The sequence below is a fragment of the Erythrolamprus reginae genome, chromosome 11, assembly GCF_031021105.1.
Source record: "Erythrolamprus reginae isolate rEryReg1 chromosome 11, rEryReg1.hap1, whole genome shotgun sequence".
Classification (NCBI taxonomy): domain Eukaryota; kingdom Metazoa; phylum Chordata; class Lepidosauria; order Squamata; family Dipsadidae; genus Erythrolamprus; species Erythrolamprus reginae.
In genome coordinates, this window is record NC_091960.1 from 21,705,217 (window position 1) to 21,722,919 (window position 17,703).

At 38.2% G+C, this 17,703-nt stretch overlaps 1 protein-coding gene across 1 annotated transcript in view; it reads right to left on the bottom strand.

The window, feature by feature from the left end:
• CSMD2 (CUB and Sushi multiple domains 2) overlaps positions 1-17,703 on the bottom strand; it is a 930,229-nt gene that overhangs the window by 389,777 nt on the left and 522,749 nt on the right. Inside the window, exon 12 of the mRNA XM_070764517.1 lies at positions 7,451-7,563. Within this exon, the coding sequence (XP_070620618.1) occupies positions 7,451-7,563 (113 nt within the window). The remainder of the gene's footprint in view (positions 1-7,450; positions 7,564-17,703) is intronic.

A 17,703-nucleotide genomic window follows, 5' to 3' on the forward strand; every position in this document is an offset into this window, starting at 1 on the left:
CTCTGTTGTGCCTATTTGACCAATATTTATCTCAAAGGTTGAGAAATTTAGAGCGCTTTTCATGCAGGGAGCCATATTATCTGTCTATTTCAGCAGAAACCATTTGTTCTCATCTATTTCTTTTGAAAACTAGATGAAAAAAGCATCTGATATAGGAGGAATGTCTGCAAGGTAATGAATAAAATTTTGGAATAAAAGTCTGCTTGTTCTGCTTGGTGCTCACTGTGTCCCTAACAGATTTACCAGACTTATCTGGGCCAACCTGATGGGATCAAGCCACATTCTTCCAGTCAGCATTATCTTACTTGAGGCATTTATCTCATGATTCGTTCCTTCAAATTTCATCCCATAGATCACTTTTGATTAAAGCAGGATTTGGCCAGTGGTGAAATTCAGCAGGTTCTGACAGGTTCTGGAGAACTGGTAGCAGAAATTTTGAGTAGTTCAGAGAACTGGCAAATACCACCTGTGGCTGGCCCCAGAGTGGGGTGGGAATGAGGATTTTGCAATATCCACTCCCCAGGAGTGGGGTTGGAATGGAGATTTTGCAGTATCCTTACCCTGCCATGCCCACCAAGCCACACCCACAGAACCAGTAGGGAATTTTTTTGAAATTCACCCCTTGATGTGGACAACAACTTTTTGCCATGGTCTTGCATGATAGCTACTTCTTTTTGGAGGCCCACCAATATTTAATGGATAACCTAGTGCTGAGGTTGTGTGATATACAAATACCAAAAATCAGCTAGTGTATTCTGAAAATTATCTCAAAAAGTTTATTTTTTTTCTGAAATCAAATCAGCTCAGGTTAGGACTAAACTAGCTCAATTAACTTTTTAAATCAGATTTATCAAAAAATGCCTGACCATTCAAAACAGATAGCCAATGCAAGTTATGAAAAAGAAATGAAGACCGGCAGAGCATATCCATGAACAACAACTAGCCGTCAGGAAAAGACTCCTTAATCTCACAATGACCTGGGCAGGCTCAATCATAATGTAGCTTCAACTAGAAAATTGTGAGCATCCTACAAACAAAAGTCTTATGGAATTCCTAAAAGCTTACGATTCAGACAAATCTGCCCTCAGCAGACACATAGAGCATGTTCACACCATTCAAAACAAATTATTTTTTAAAAAAGTTTTAATAAGAAACATATCAGAATAAGTCTCTCCAGCAGCCTATATCGAAATAAGCAAGGATTGACACCAGGCAACAAACAATTATTTATTTATTTATTTATTTGTTTGTTTGTTTGTTTGTTTATTCATAAGATTTGTATGCCGCCCCTCTCCGCAGACAATACCCTAATCGAGGACTATTCAGGAGAAAATTGCAGACCCCATATACACCTACCTCAATATTATTTATTTATTTATTTATTTATTTATTTATTTATTTATTTATTTATTTATTTATTTATTATTTAGATTTGTATGCCAACTGGACAGGGAACAGGGAACAAATCTTACACAAATTTAGATTAATAGTCTATAAGATAATAGAAATTATCTTCTTTTAGAAGTTTAGTTAGCCCCGTTCATAGATGCCTCCATGAAATATTTAACTAGGTTGAAGCACTGACTTTGATTAATCTCAAAAATCTAGCCAGGGTCAAATTTAGTTGGCCCTTTGGTTGAAGTTTCTAGAAAAGCCTGGGACTGGTGATTAGATTAGGATATATGAAGAAACATCCAAGAAGATATATTACAATTAAACTCTAAATTAACTTTGCCAAGGAAACAGCATAAACATGCTTGAGTAATCATGGACTTTATCTGAACTTAGAAATTTTACTATATTTCCCATCATATAAAAATTTTAGGATGTTAACTTTGGTCAGATGTTTTTCTTCTGTCATTGTAGGAAGAAAAGTATCTTCAGTCCAGGCTATCTTAAGTCATTGAAGCCTATTTTGGACACTGTGTACAAAATGTAGGAGATATTAGGAAATAGAGCAGAAAAACAACTAAGCAGCTAAGGACTTAACATCCTTTTCTTTCTTTTTCTTTTTTTGCTCCCCTGTAGTACTTCTGAAAGTACTGCTTTGCTGCAAAGTCTTACAAGAAGGCAGTGGCAAACTGCTTCCATAATGCCATCATATCCAGAATATCATTAGAAGTACAACTCATCTTAGGATACTTGATTTTTTGAAGGATTTAATTAGTGAAGTAACTAAACTAGACCTATATTAATGTGTTTGTGCATAAGTATATCAATCTTGGTTGCATTTGAAAAGCTTTTTAAATTAGTTTTAATATTGGATTTGTATCATATTGTATTTTGTTGCTATTGTGAGCCACTCCGAGTCCTCGGAGAGGGGCAGCATACAAATCTAAAATTATCATCATCATTATTATTATTATTATTATTATTATTATTATTATTATTATTAAATTATTACCAGAACGTGGTTGGTTTGTGGATGGGAAACCTGGAGATAACACCAGAGCTCATGGTAGAACGAAAGGTGTTTAAAAATAAAAATAAAAACATTTGAGAAAATAGACACTGGCAATCTATTTCCTTATTGTTGCCAAGAAATTGCATGAATACATCCACAACAGTTGTGGGTTGCTACCGGTTCACCACGGTTCAATGAACCCATAGTGGCAGTGGCGGGAGGCTCCACCCACCTGCCCAGATGTCAAGTGCAAGTGAAGCCAGCACACACACATTCACAGTTCCGAACGGATAGCGAAGGCAAGTGAAACCCGCTACTGATCCACGAGATGCCCAGATAAATGGCCAGAGCTCAATAGGTCTAGAGAGGACAATGTTGGAAGAAAAACAGTCCTAAAATATGTATGTTAGCTTCTTGCCATCATGATCATTGATTCTCATAACCTCCAGCAAACTTTAAGAATCATCAAATCCAGCTTGTAGAAATCTCACTGATCTGGTTCAAATGACAGGAAGTTTGCCTCAGGGAAAACAGGTTGCATGGCTTGCAAACAGAAACAAGTTATGTAGAAGGAGTGCTGATGCATGCTCATGTCACAAGATAAAAGGCTGCTCGGAAATACATGAAAGTGTTCATCCTTCTTTCTTCGAGATCAGCCTTTTGAATAATCCAAGAGCTGAGCTACAGCTGACCTTAATTGTAGAGTTCTCTTCTTCAGTGTCGTGTTTTCTCTCAGGAAAACTGACAACGAGGTATTAAGATTTGGACTGTGACCCTAGTCCACATAGATAAAGGGGAAGGCTTTAACTACTTGCTACAGTCCACATTTCAATTATTTAATTACATATGGCAGCACTTCATTAGTTTTAACTGGGTTCAAATGCTAACCTGAGTTGAGTCTGCTAAGTATTTATTTATTTATTACAGTTGGAAGGGACCAACCGCCCCTTCAAGCAGGAGTCCTTACACCATTTTAGACAAATGGCCGTCCAATCTCCTGTTGAAAGTCTCAAGTGTTGGAATTCTCACAACCTCCCCATGCAAGCTGTTCCACTGGTTGATCACTCTCACTGTCAGACCGTTCCTCCTTATTTCCAGGTTGAATCTCTCTTTGGTCAGTTTTCCAGACATTATTCCTTGTCTGGCCTTCTGGTGACTTGGAAAACAGACTGACTCCCTCCTTTCTGTGGCAGCCCCTCAAGTATTGGAACACTGCTATCATGTTTCCCCTGGTTCTTGTCCTCACCAGACTGTTCATGATTAGTTCCTGCAACCGTTCTTCGTATGTCTTAGCTTCCAGTCCCCTTATCATCCTGGTTGCTCTCTTCTGCATTTTCTCTAGAGTTTCAATGTTTTTTTTAAATAGTGTAGTTACCAAAACTGGATGCAGAACTCTAGGCATGGTCTAACTTAGGCTTTAGTGTTCTTTCCCTGGAGACAGAAAACGCTTGGGGGGAGGACCCACCAGAAACTGATAATGCTTCAGGGTTGAAAATTTTATCAGAAAGTCCCTCCATCCAAAAATAAAAATGCTACTGAAAACATAACATGGGTATGTTGATCCCTTTTATCCCAAGAGAGAAAAATCTACAGCTACCTCAACAATGCTGAATGAAATCCCTTCTTCTGTCTGAGGGCATCTTTGTTTTAGGGGGATAGAATATTTCTTACTTCGTTTTTAAGAGAAGCAATTTCATCTCCTTTTGTGATACCATTCTGCTGATCTAATACATAGCAAATTATAGAACTATTTTAATTTTAATAAATAGTTATGCAATGCTTTAGATTTGGTTTCAAAACCTAAACATGCACGTAATTGTTTTATTAAATGTCTTAGTTTGTTTAATTCTATAATGATTCTGGGCAGTGTAGAATAAACCAATCCTACATTACAATTAAATCCTGAAATCATCTACTGTAAATGATAAAACTTTCTAAAATATATATGAACATCATTTTTTTTCTAATTCAAAGCTTGGGTGGAAAGGATCTAGTTTTCAGGGATTTTTTTATAAACAACAAAGAGGGAAGTAGGCAAATCTCAAGGGGAATGTTCCCTAGTGCCACAACAAAGAATGTATTGATCAACAACCATACTTTATGTGAGCAAATGTATGTGGATCAAAATTAAAGTCCTGGAGTAGTTCAGGATTTCAGGGCACATAGCATGTTTCTCAAGAGTCCAGATGGAATGACTACATAGTATTCTGAATTTGAAGGCAAAACACACGTGTCTTTCTGAAATGTATGTGGAACAAAATTAATGTCCTGGAGTAGTTCAGGATTTCAGGGCACATAGCATGTTTCTCAAGAGTCCAGATGGAATGACTACATAGTATTCTGAATTTGAAGGGAAAACACACGTGTCTTTATGAACGTTATGTTGGAGAAGTGGTAATTACGTTTAAAAAGGGAGGTTACATCATGGAAATTAGCATTTTATAAAGTTTTCATCCCTATCAAAATCTGTTGTTCGGAAATGAAATCCAAATGATATGCATTGGAAGAAATTATCAGGCAATTTAATTAGACACAGTAGATTAAGATATTACCAAACTATCATTGGTTGAAAGTGTCAATGTTTAGTTACAACATTTTCTATATTTTTTAAATCCATAGAAAAATGGAGAATTAGTATATTATATTGCTAAAGACCTGAATGGATTTAATTAGGATTTGAACTAAAAATATGTTTTTAAAATGAATGTTTTTTTAAAAAGAACACTTAAAATTTTACTGGGGATAAACAGCTATGTTTATAATGCATTACTTACAGAAGAGCTATAATTTAATGATCAAGTGCAAATTTTTCAGGGAAGTACAAACTTAAATTTCTGCCCTTTTCAGTTAGAAAGATTTTCTATAGGCATATTCCTTGGTTAATATCTTATGTTGATAATATATATGATTACAGAAATTTAATGATCACTCTTTCATGGTTCCAGAACCTCAATTAGCTAACAGATTGCGTAATTAAAGGGTGGGGGAAGTAAAGAAAACTGTATTTCTTTGTAACAAGCTTATATAAAACATCCCCCAACAAATCTTGCATTGTTCTCTCTAGTCTTCAGCAGGAGAGGCATCTTAATAAGTTATCTTTCAATGTTTAATTGCTCCACTTGTAAGTTTTATTATCCCTTGCTTTGTCTCCCATTCTTCTAAGGAACCTTAGCAGAAGCAAACACTAAAGCTACTCTACTTTATACTTAAAGTTATAGTCAAACAAAACAAAACCCTCATTTTTTAGGAGCCCTTGAACACCCATCATACGTGACACCTGATAGCAATATACTTTCTTTTTTTGTTCTTATCATCTACCCATCCATGAAAGTAATTTTCTTGCCATGATAAATAGAAACTGGCATTCCTCTTGAACAGGCACAGCTTTGTGGAAACCGAGTCACTCATGTGAGAAATACCCTTATAACATTGGGGAGTTTAGTTTAGTAATTACAATTATATTCTGCCTTTCTTCCAAGATGACACCTGTCCTCCTTCTGTTTTATGATGCTGCGTGTACTGTAGGTTGACCTCTTAATTCTCAGGCCAGGTGTTTTGGGTAGCAAAGCAGAAAGCAACATGGGAAATATAGAACCCACTAATGTAAGATAAAAGATGCTGTAATCTTCAGATGACTTGGATTCCAGCTCTTAATGCCACTAATGCTTTTAGCCCCGGGATTAATGTAGGGGTGGGTTCCACTTACCTTCGCCACTGATTCGAATCATGACATTTCACATGCGTGTGTTCCCCTCATGCGATTTCACTTCCACGCATGCTTAGTAGCAGGATTCAGCCCGAAACACAGTTGATCAGTTGATCAGCTATGCTTTGGGTGAAGAAATAAAGGTAAGTATTAACCCGAGTGGCAGGTGGGAAGGCACTTTTTCAAGCAGCAGAAGAGAAGCCATCCAAATACAGAAAAATCTGTGAAAAATTCCTGAAAAAAGATGGTGGCGCCCACAGATCAGCCGTGACTGAATTGGATCTGTGACGCCATTATCGCATCATCAGTGGGTCACTAACAGTTCAGGTGATCTGGTTCAAACCGGGAGGAACCCACCCCTGGACAGGAACTCTAACATATTTAGAAGGTATCCAATTGAAGACACATTGCATATACATAATCTACTGCAATGAATCTATCTCTCTTAAAGAGACTTCTTGTCTTACAATCATTCATTCAGTCAACATTCTACGATACAACACTGCTGGAAAAAAGTGTCTTACAGCAGCTCCACACCAGGGACGCATTCCCATTACGGCTGCTAGTGGTGCACTGCACATGCAGCTTCACTTCTCCTGCATGCACACGTGCATCCCAGTATGTTTCTAATTCTGCGCATGCGTAGGAAGCAAAATCTCACAAGGGGACGTGTGCATGTGAGAGATTTAGGCAATTGTTTGCTTCTGAGCATGTGCGGAAGCAAAAAACCACTGAAATCTCTCTTGCACACATCGCCTCATGGGATTTTGCTTCCTAAGGCATATGCAGAAGCAAAAACACACTGGGACATATGTGTGCGCAGGGAGGAGAATAGAAGCTACACACGCAGCACAACATTTGCTACTGATGCACCACCCTCAACCGTACCAGTAGCAACCCGCTACCGGTCCACACACGTATTATTGTTGCGATATCCCTGCAGTCAAATGATCAAAATTTGAGCCCTTGGTAACTAGCATACATTTATGATGGTTGCAACATCTCAGGGTCACGTGATCACCATTTGCAATTCCCGGCTGGCTTCTGACAAGCAAAATCAATGGGTGGGAGTCAAATTCAGTTAATGAGCCCATGGTTCCCTTAACAACTATGACAAAAAGGTCACAAAATCAACTGTGACTCACTTAGCTTACTTAAGCAATGGAAGTTCCAGTCCCAATTGTGAACATCAGTGGAGCACTATCTACTTGAATTGACATGTATTGCCCTTCATTATTACAAAGACCTAAATCTTTTTTTTTTCTTGTCAAGAGATCTCTGGGTAAAGTCCTTGTGGCTTGTCTCTGTCTAATAAGGAATCAATGCAGAATTGTATTTACCTTCGTAGGTTGCTTTGAACCCCAGTAAGTTCCTCACACTATCAGTCTGGAAGAGGAGCCACATCTGATGTTGAGTGCTGACAATCAGATCAGGGATAGTTGTACCTGTTAAACTGTCAAGAAAGAAAAGAAACTAAAGCAGCAGCAGCAATGATCAATTGTAGAGATATCTGAGGATGGAAGAAAAAGATCCGTCTTAAAGAGAACGTATTAAGACAAGTGAATGAAATGTTGCTAAAATGACTAACAGAGAGAACGGAGGCTTTTGCTGGGATCACTTCTTTGCCAAATGTTTGGAACAAAAACTCGTAGCAATGATTTCTCTAAGGCTATCTCTAACATTAGGTGGACAGTGATGACCATTTTATAGAGCATGTGCTGAGTTCATGAGGAATGGATTTTGGAGGACTGAATTCTGCATGTTCCCCACATCATTAATTTGCAAGCCCTCAGACATGGCAGAAAATATTATTGTATCATCCTAAGTTGACTTACATAATACATATGGAATAGAGGAACACAATCTTGTATTCACTACAACCCTGACCCTTCATCTCTAGTCAAAAGCAATAGAATAACCATCATGATAATACAGTAAAACCCATTGCATTTTTATGATAACTTCTGGCTTTATCTCATGCTGTTCCATACTTTGATAAATGGATGCATATTTCTAATGTACTTAGATTTCCAAAATGAATGTATGTTCCACAATAGAATATAAGAACCAAAAATGAACTCTGTGGACCTTTTCAAAATGTGGTGATGCAAATAAGTCCCACGAGTAAAATTAAAAAATAAATACAAAGTATGTCAAACAAGAGTGCTAGAAACTACTATCAAGTACATTGCTAAGCTAAACTGCAAATAGTATCACTAGAAACCAAGAGAACCCTTGACTCTGTGATTTCTCATTTCCATGCAGTTTAGGCAATGCGCTCTGCACTTCACCTTGCCTAGTCAACTGTGCACACCAACTATAGAAATGCCAAAACATATACAACAAACTGACATCAACACTAGAAATAGCTCCCTGATGCCTTGGACTTCCTTGATCAGTGTCATTCTCTATTGGTTATTGATAAGACAAGAATGATTCAGATTCAAATTCAGATTAACTGTGTTGGAAGGGACCTTACAGGTCATCTAGTTCCAAGCAAGAGACCCTACAACTGCCTCTACCTCGGATCGAACTCACAACCTCCTGATTATGAGGCAAGAGCTCCACTTCTAGGCCGCAGCAGCTCTGAAATTATTTGATATTAGAACAATTAATCATTGGAACAGCTTGCCTTCAGAAATTGTGAATGCTCCAATACTGCAAGTTTTTAAAAAGATATTGGATAACAATTTGTCTGAAGTGGTGTAGAGTTTCCTACCTAAGCAGGGGGTTGGTCACTTTTGAGACCAAGTGCCTAAACTGCAACACCCACGTATTTATCTCTGAGTGCCAATTCACCGTATTTTTCAGACTATAAGACACACCAAGATTGTGAAGAGATAAGTTAAGAAAAAAGTTTTTGTCCTCCCTGGCCCCTCCAGGAGCACTCTCAAATACTCTGCACAACTTGCTTTTTGCAAAAAACAGGTCAAAAACAGGCCCACTTTTGCAAAAAAAAAAGGGGGGGGGCTTGGGGAAGGCACAAACAACCCAGTTTTTGTGAAAACTGGGTGTCATAGAATCACCATCAGGAGGCTAGAGGATGAGCTTAACAGAGAACAGCTAATGAAAGGGATTTGCTTCCCATGTCATTTTCTGATGAAAACTGATAAAAAGGCTGCCACTTGAACTAAACTCTTTTCACTGCCAATTTTAGAGAATGTCCTACCTACAAGTAAATTTGGGCCTACGCTGCAGCCTACGAAGCAGGTATACATGGGCTGGAAACATCACTGACCAAACAGAAATTGCTGAACTTTAAGTCCCTCCTGCCTCAACTAGTTGATGGAATGTTGGGCATTCAGTAATATCTGCAGGGCCACAGATTCCCCATTCCATTCAAATATGGTAAATGGCTTATGGTCATTTGAAAATATTACCCAACTTTTTGGCACCCACTAGCAGCTGTGTGTACGGAAAAGAAGTGTAGTCACTTTGAATGTTGCAACAGAGAGAAGTCAATCTCCCCACTCCCCTTCACAGCAGAGTTGCTCAGAAGGCAGCTGTCCTCTGCCTGCCTGTCCCTTTCTGACCCCCTCCTTCCTGCCTTGTTTGAGTACCTTAAAGAGTCAGACTGCAACTTGCTCTGTGTGAGTGTATGAGATCCAGAAGGAAAAGAAGTAGCAACTTTAACTGTTGCAGCAAAAAAAGGCGACTCCCCCCCTATACACACACACTTCACAATGGAGCTGCTCAGAAGGCTGCCTGTCCCTTACTGCCCCCCCCCCTTTAAGTACCTTAAAGAGTCAGACTGCAACTTGCTCCATGTGTGTGTGTGTGTGACAGAGAAGGAAAAGCAGCAGCCACTTTGAATGCTGCAGTAGAAAAGGCAATTTCTCCCCCCCACCTTCACAATGGAGTTGCTCAGCTATCCTCTGCCTAGCTGTCCCTTACTGGTCCCCCCCCCCACTGCCCTGTTTAAGTGCCTAAAAAGAGTCAGACTGCAACTTGCTCCGTATGTGTTTGTGTGTATGAGACAGAGAAGGAAAAGCAACAGCCACTTTGAATGCTCAGCCGAAAAGGCAATTTCTCTCCCCCCACCTTCACAATGGAGCTGCCCAGAAGACAGCGATCCTCTGCCTAGCTGTCCCTTACTGGTCCCCCTCCCCCCTGCCCTGTTTAAGTACCTTAAAAGAGTCAGACTGCAACTTGCTCCAAGTGTGAGACAGAGAAGGAAAAGCAGCAGCCACTTTGAATGCTGCAGCAGAAAAGGCAATTTCTCTCCCCCCCCCCTTCACAATGGAGCTGCTCAGAAGGCCCTCCACCCCTCCCTCGGTCAAGGCGCTGCTATTACCCCTCCACCAGCTCTCCCTCCCCCGCCCACCTGCCCTTCTGCCTTCTCCTCCCGTGATTGTGGCCGCAGCTATGATTGTGGCAGCAGCACCTTACGTTTGGGAAAATGCACATCTGGTTTGTCATTGTGTTGGTTTTTTGTACTCATGGCTTCAGAGAAGTTTCCCTCAACTCTCCAGACTGCAAGAAACAGTACAACTGCAAACAGGAAGTGCGGTTTCCCAAACTTCCGGTTTGTTGGTTGGGGAGGGGGGTGTTCTTTGCCTCCAGGGTTTCAGGGAAGTTTCCCTGAAGGATCCGGAGGGTGAAACGGCCTTTTCTGAGGCCAAAAATCAGCTGGAAGCGCGAGCACCCCCGCTGGAGCTGACACAGGGCAAAGTCATAAACCTCCAAGGTCTTTTCCAACTCTGTTATTCTATTCTATTTTATTCTACACAACCATATTTGACAGTAAGAAAACAGTAATGAAATCGTCAAAAGCCTTAATTGAGAATCCCAGATCAAAGGATCATCATTCAATCCATTCCTCCGAGGCTGACTTGGTTATAGACCAATTCATTCCAAAATAACTCAGCAACATTTCTATCAATGAGCAAGTTTGAGATTTGTGGGATCGGGTTTTTTCCTTTTTGTTTTTATAACAGCATCACATTAGACTGGGTATCTCCATGTATGCTGTAGCACATTTCTTGTTTTCTATGGTAAAGTGTTCTCAAAATGTGCTTCTTGTGTTGTATGTCAAAGAGGGATGTTTTAATTTTCGCTTTTGCTAAATAGATTATTACCCTTAATTATCTACATAATCTCTAGCAATCTACCATTAAATCCTGTTGTACTGACTCTACACTGCCACTGCTAGTGTATTCCTTCCTTCCCATTTTCCTTTTTAAAATAGTTTTTATTAAAATATTTTACATGTATAAGACTCACATTGAAATAAAAAGATATAATAAATGAAAAGAAAGGAAAAGATGATACAAAGAAAAAAGGAGATAGGTGCTTGGTGCTCTCTGAGTTCAGTTGTTTTCTTACATACATGTATTTTTCTTTTATGTACATTGGTAGCATATGCACCAAAGACAAATTCCTTGTGTGTCCAATCACACTTGGCCGATAAAGAATTCTATTCTATTCTATTCTAATTCTAATAGCCCTTTCTTTAAGATTACATAATTCCCTTCTTGCTGTAACCGATTCTTTCTAATCATCAAACCATAAGTCACATGGTCTCTCAGTTTCCAGTAAGCAGCAAAAGATGACGTTCATTGCCCTAGAAAGAGTCCCTAAGAAAGTTCATCTGCCTAATCAATATGCATTATAGATGAACACACACACTCACACACACCCCAAATTTATACGGAACAAGGTGAATAATTTTTCTCATCTCATTACAGAATGAGGATAAAAGAACAAGCCTTTATAGTTTAATCTGAAGATCTATAGCAGATGTATCTCAAAGCAAGATTATATATCAGATTAAAATTTACATAACATTTTGGAACACCATTGCTTAAAAACTTTTTAAGTGGTTTGAAATTATATCATTCTGTTATTCTGTCCAGTGAAATGATTACAACCAGTAATGATGTAAAGATAAACACAAAATGAATCAGAAACAGGAAATGATCTGTATAAGACTAATAACATGTTCTTTTATGTAATTGAAAATCATAAGTAAACAATAGATGGAAAACGAATCAAAAAGAGAAGCTAGAACTAAGGAGAAATTCCCTAACAATGAGAACAACTAACCAGTGGAACAGTTTGCCTTCAGAAGCTGTGGATGCTCCATCACTGGAGGTCTTTTTATGAAAAGACTGGACAGCCACTTGTCTGGAATGGGATTTGGTTTCTTGTTTGAGCAGGAGGTTGGACTAGAAGACCTCCAAGGTCCCTTCGAACTCTGTCATTCTGTTAAATCAGTCACTATCAGCGACTGAACCTTTTTTGACAAATTGTTTTTTTTTAAGTTCTTGAATATGACATTAGAAAAGCTAGAAGTTAGCTAGCTTTCTATCTTTATTCTGTTGTTCTCAATAAAACCCAAAAGGGGAACAATTATCCAAAAGAGGAAAAATCCCCTCTAATCCAGATATGGAAACTTTGCTTCAGCCTGAGTAATAGATAGTATTATTTTATTTTATTTTATTTTATTTATTTGTTTAGTTAGTTAGTTAAGCCTGTATAAGATAAGTATATATAAACACGTATAAACTTGTTTATTAATACAAGAAATGGATACAAATAAATGGGGATAATAGGACAGAGATGGTGGTCACCCTGGTGCACCTATGCATGCTCCAAGAACCTCTTAGGAATGGGATGAGGTCAACAATAGACAGTCTTAAATTAAAGTTTTGAGGGTTGGGGAGGTAGTGAATTCCAGGCATTGTCCACTCTTGCTGAAGTCGTATTTTCTGCAACCGACTTTGCAGTGGTTTACATTAAGTTTGTATCTATTGTGTGCTCGTGTATTGTTGTGGTTGAAGCTGAAGTAGTCATTGACAGGTAGGATATCGAAAGAGATAATTTTATGTACTATGCTTAGGTCAGACCGAAAGCGATATAGCTCTAAGCCCAGAATTGTCTGAGCTCAGAATTTCAAGTCTGGTGAATAAGGTATTCTGTTGTGAGTAGAGGAGTGAAGGACTCTTCTCATCAGATATCTCTGCATTCTCTCAATTGTATTAATATCTGATATGCAGTGTGGGTTTCAGACAGATGAGCTGTATTAAAGAATTGGTCTAGCAAATGTTTTGTATGCTTAGTTAGCATACAATACAGTGGTACCTTGTCTTACGAATGCCTCTTCTAATGAATTTTTCGAGATACGAAACCAGTGTTTAAGATTTTTTTTGCCTCTTCTTCCGAACTATTTTCATATTACGAACCCAAGCCGCCGCCGCTGGGATGTCTCACCTCTGGACTTTCATGTTCTTGTGCTGCTGGGATTTCCCTGAGGCTCCCCTCTCTGGGAAACCCCACTCCGGACTTCCATTGCCAGCTGAAGCACCCGTTCTTGCGCTGCTGGGATTTCCCTGAGGCTCCCCTTGCTGGAATTCCCTTCATTTTTGCTGGCGCTGCTTTGAATCCCAGCGAGGGGAGGCTCAGGGAAATCCCAGCAGCGCAAGAACGGAGCTTTGGCTTGCAAAGGAAGTCTGAAGACAGGGTTTCGCAGCAGGGGAAGGCACAGGGGAATCCCAGCAGCACAAGAACACGGAAGTCCGGAGGTGGGGTTTCCCAGTGAGGGGAGCCTCAGGGAAATCCCAGCAGCACAAGAACAGGTGCTTCGGCTGGCAACAGAAGTCTGGAGGTGGGCATTCCTAGCGGCGCAAGGCAAAAGGGGTGAGTTTTGGGATTGCACACATTATTTGCTTTTACATTGATTCCTATGGAAAACATTGTTTCATCTTATGAACTTTTCTACTTAACGAACCTCGTCACGGAACAAATTAAGTTCGTAAGACGAGGTACCACTGTATTACCAAAGAGAAGCTATGCAAGATTAGGTTAAGAAGTCTTAATGCTTTTTTTTTTAATGTTGTTACAATGGGCTCTGGCAATTAAAGTAGATAATTAGAGATGAGTACTCCAAGATTTTTGACAGAGTGAGGGTCATCTACAAGATCTTGTCTGTCCAGTTTGTATTTTATGATCTTATTTCCCTTTTTTTGCCAGATGAGGTCATTTGTGACATCATTATTTTTTTTACAAGAATACAAAGACCAACACAACTTGGTCTTCTCTGACAGAACTTAGTAGCCGTTGATCATAAGTCTGAAAGGGACAGATTTCTTAATGATTCCACTACATCAAAATGGTTTTAGTGAAAAGTCATATACTTCCATACAACCTGATTAGGAATTCCTGTGAATTTTATGGATTCATAGAAATGAAATTGCAAACTCAAAACTCATTTGCTGTTCAAAACTATCTTGGATAAGTGAAGAGCATCAGCTTTTGATAGGCAGCTGTCCTCAGTTATATCAAAGAGTATTAAGCTTTTAAGAATTGGGTCCAAACTGCGATCTGGAAACTCAAATTGAGCAGAATTTCACTGGACCTTTTCATTCCATCCTTTTTTGTTTTGATTGGAAATTGCCATTTCTTAACTCCATATAATTGTTCTCTTTGCTTGGGCAATTTTGAACATTCTATACCAAAGAGAAATGGCCAAATGTTTTAGGGGTTAAAGAAGAATGTGGAATTTTATAATTCAAGCATGCAATGGGATTGAGAATCACATTTTAAAATATTCCCTCCAATAGAAAAAAACCCAAAATGAAATGAAAAGAGACTTCCTCTTCCCCACCCCCAAACAACAACAGCAGAACAGGGTTAAAATATTGTAAAAAATGTTGACTGTGATATGATTTTTGACTTGCGGGGAAATGTTTTTTAATTATTATTATTATTATTATTATTATTATTATTATTATTATTATTATTTATTTCTGTAATGCCAGAGCACATTTGAATTTGAACATCTTTTTCCCCATATTAAAATGTATTAAGTTGCTTACATCATTAAAGGGTTGCAAAGGAGTTTATGGGCAAATTATAAACAAGGATAAGGCATTAAATGAAATAAAACATAACATAACAGGACCACTGAATAATTTCACAACAAACATACTGCCAAAATACACTGAAAATGGAAGATTTCCACTAAATATTGGAACCATCTAGTAGAAATATTTTCTAGAAATTTAGGAGATACGTAAGTAAAAAAAGAAAAGAAAAAGAAAATAAATCTTAGGATAATATCTGTAGTACAAATAGGGCTCCAGACACACATCCTCCTTTTTTAAAAAAAATCAACCTTCATTTTATGCTTTTTTGTCTCTCTTTCGTCCACCTCCAAATTTCCCTCAATTGCACATTTAAATAAAAACTTTTTCCATTTGGGAACTAAACTCTATTGTTCCGCAATTAGAAACATCAGCATGTCAAGTACCATAGAGAGCTGAACAATTAATCATCTGAGACCCACATATGGGAGTTGAGGGAGCTATTCAGAATGTGTTATTTCCTTGGTAGTCTCTTCTGTTATTTTTCAGTTGCAGCTGTCTTTTTTTCCTATTTCTTCACTACTGCCCACTTATGGGAAACTGCATCATCCTAGCCTACAATACATCCACTATATACTGTATAGTAATTAGTCCAAACAGCAAATAGTTCAGGGCTTATAGGATGAGATACAGAAGACAGCATCCTGGACCCATTCTGATTTACCAATTTCATAATCCTCATGACTGGGCATATTGGTTGATGGGGACTGAAGTCAAAAAACATTTGGAGAAGTGTGTGTTTTGCTTATTCCTATTTTAGATACAGGATAAAGAGATAAGATTCTGACTTTTCCTAACTGAACCAAAACCCAAACACATTAAATAATGCAACCAGAATAAGAGTATTCAAAACCATTGTGCAGAATTTTTCAGACCTGAAATTAATCTCATCCTAATTTTCATCAAAGGTTCATCACAAAACATGCTTCCTAGGAACTTGCTCACTACTCTATATTCTTTCTTAGTTATGTTGTTTTTTCAATGGGTTTTTTGGTTGTTTTTTTCAGTGTTGCTGTGCCCATTCTGGAATTACATCATCTGTAATTTGCTATGATCTTCAATTTTTCCCTCTTAAATTCTTGAACAAATATGAATGAGTAAGGGAAGAAATTAGTCTGGATTCCTAGCAGAGAGGGTCAGAATTTCTGGAGGACCAATAAAAAGTGAGTTTTAAATAGTTTGTTTGAGAGAAAGAGGGACAAGACATCTTCTCCCCAGACGTTCTCAGAATATATCCTTAATGGCGCAAGTACTGTACAGTAGTTGCTTTAGTTTATTTCTTTATTTGTTTGTTTATTTTTATTTTTTTATTTATTTGATTTTTATGCCATCCTTCTCCTTAGACTCAGGGCGGCTTACAACATGTTAGCAATAGCACTTTTTAACCCTGCTGTCATGTTTCGAGTCTGTGAGGCTAGAAATCGAGGTTTGAGACCCTGTAAAAAAAATTCCCTGTATTTCTGAAACTTGAAATTTCATGACTTTTCATCATTTCAGGGGTTCTCTCTATGAGAATTTTTTTTTTGGCGGGGGGGGGGGGTCTTAGTTTTTCTGGGCAAAAAAGTCACATTTGTACAGTTTTCGAGTCTGTGTGACTCAAACAAAAAATTCTTTATTTTAAGTGCGTATATTTGGTCAATTTGAAAACTTCTTTCCCTTGAAAACTAGGTTGAACATTTCTGCAGACAATGAAATGAAAATTGAAATAAAAAAATAATGCTTATTGGTTTATTTTGCTCATAAAAGCCCCCCCCCCCTTTTTTGTGAATTTCTTTTCAATGTATAGATAGTTTAGCCTGCAAAATGTGTACAGTTTTACTAAATTTCAACATTCCTAATCATAAGAAAAATATAAATGAATTGAAAAAATGATGCTTATTGGGTTTTTTAAATCAGAAATGAGGCCTCCCCCCCCCCCCCGCTACTTGCAACCATTTTCACTTTACATTTTTTTAAGGCTCTAAAACCGAAATATTTTTAATATCTTAGGCATTGATTTACTAAATTTAACATTGCTGGTCATCATAAAAATATTTTTTGGGGGTGGGGGCTAACTTTTTGGGGGGCAAAAAAACTCACGTTGAGTCTGTTTCTGAATATAATGATATGAAAATTGAACTGAAAAAATTGATGGTTATATTTTTATTTTGATCAAAAAGCCCCCCCCCCCCCCCCATTTTTGAGCATTTCGTGTCAGTTTATATTTTTTTAGGCTACAAATTTCTAAGTAATTTCCCCCCAAAATTTTTGATATACTAAATTGAACATTCCTGATCATAAGAAAAATAGAAATGAAAAAATCCTCAATTTAGTTTTCAATGGAAAGAAGTTTTCAAATTGACAAAATATAAGCACTTAAAATAAAGAATTTTCGGTTCGACTCACACAGACTCGAAAACAGTACAAGTGTCTAGTGGTTTTGAACAGCGCAGCAGGGTTAACAGAGCCAGCATATTGCCTCCACAATCCGGGTCCTCATTTTACCCACCTCAGAAGGATGGAAGGCTGAGTCAACCTTGAGCCGGTAATGAGATTTGAACCACTGACCTATAGATCTACAGTCAGCTTCAGTGGCCTGCAGTACAGCACTCTACCTGTTGTGCCAACCCACCATAGTTTGGCAAGGTATCTGCCTATAGGTGAGGAACTTTAAAAGAAACTGCTTAGAAGTACCTATTAATATCTTTTTTTGGTTAGGGTAGGATGCATGTTAAGAGGGGGTCTGGACA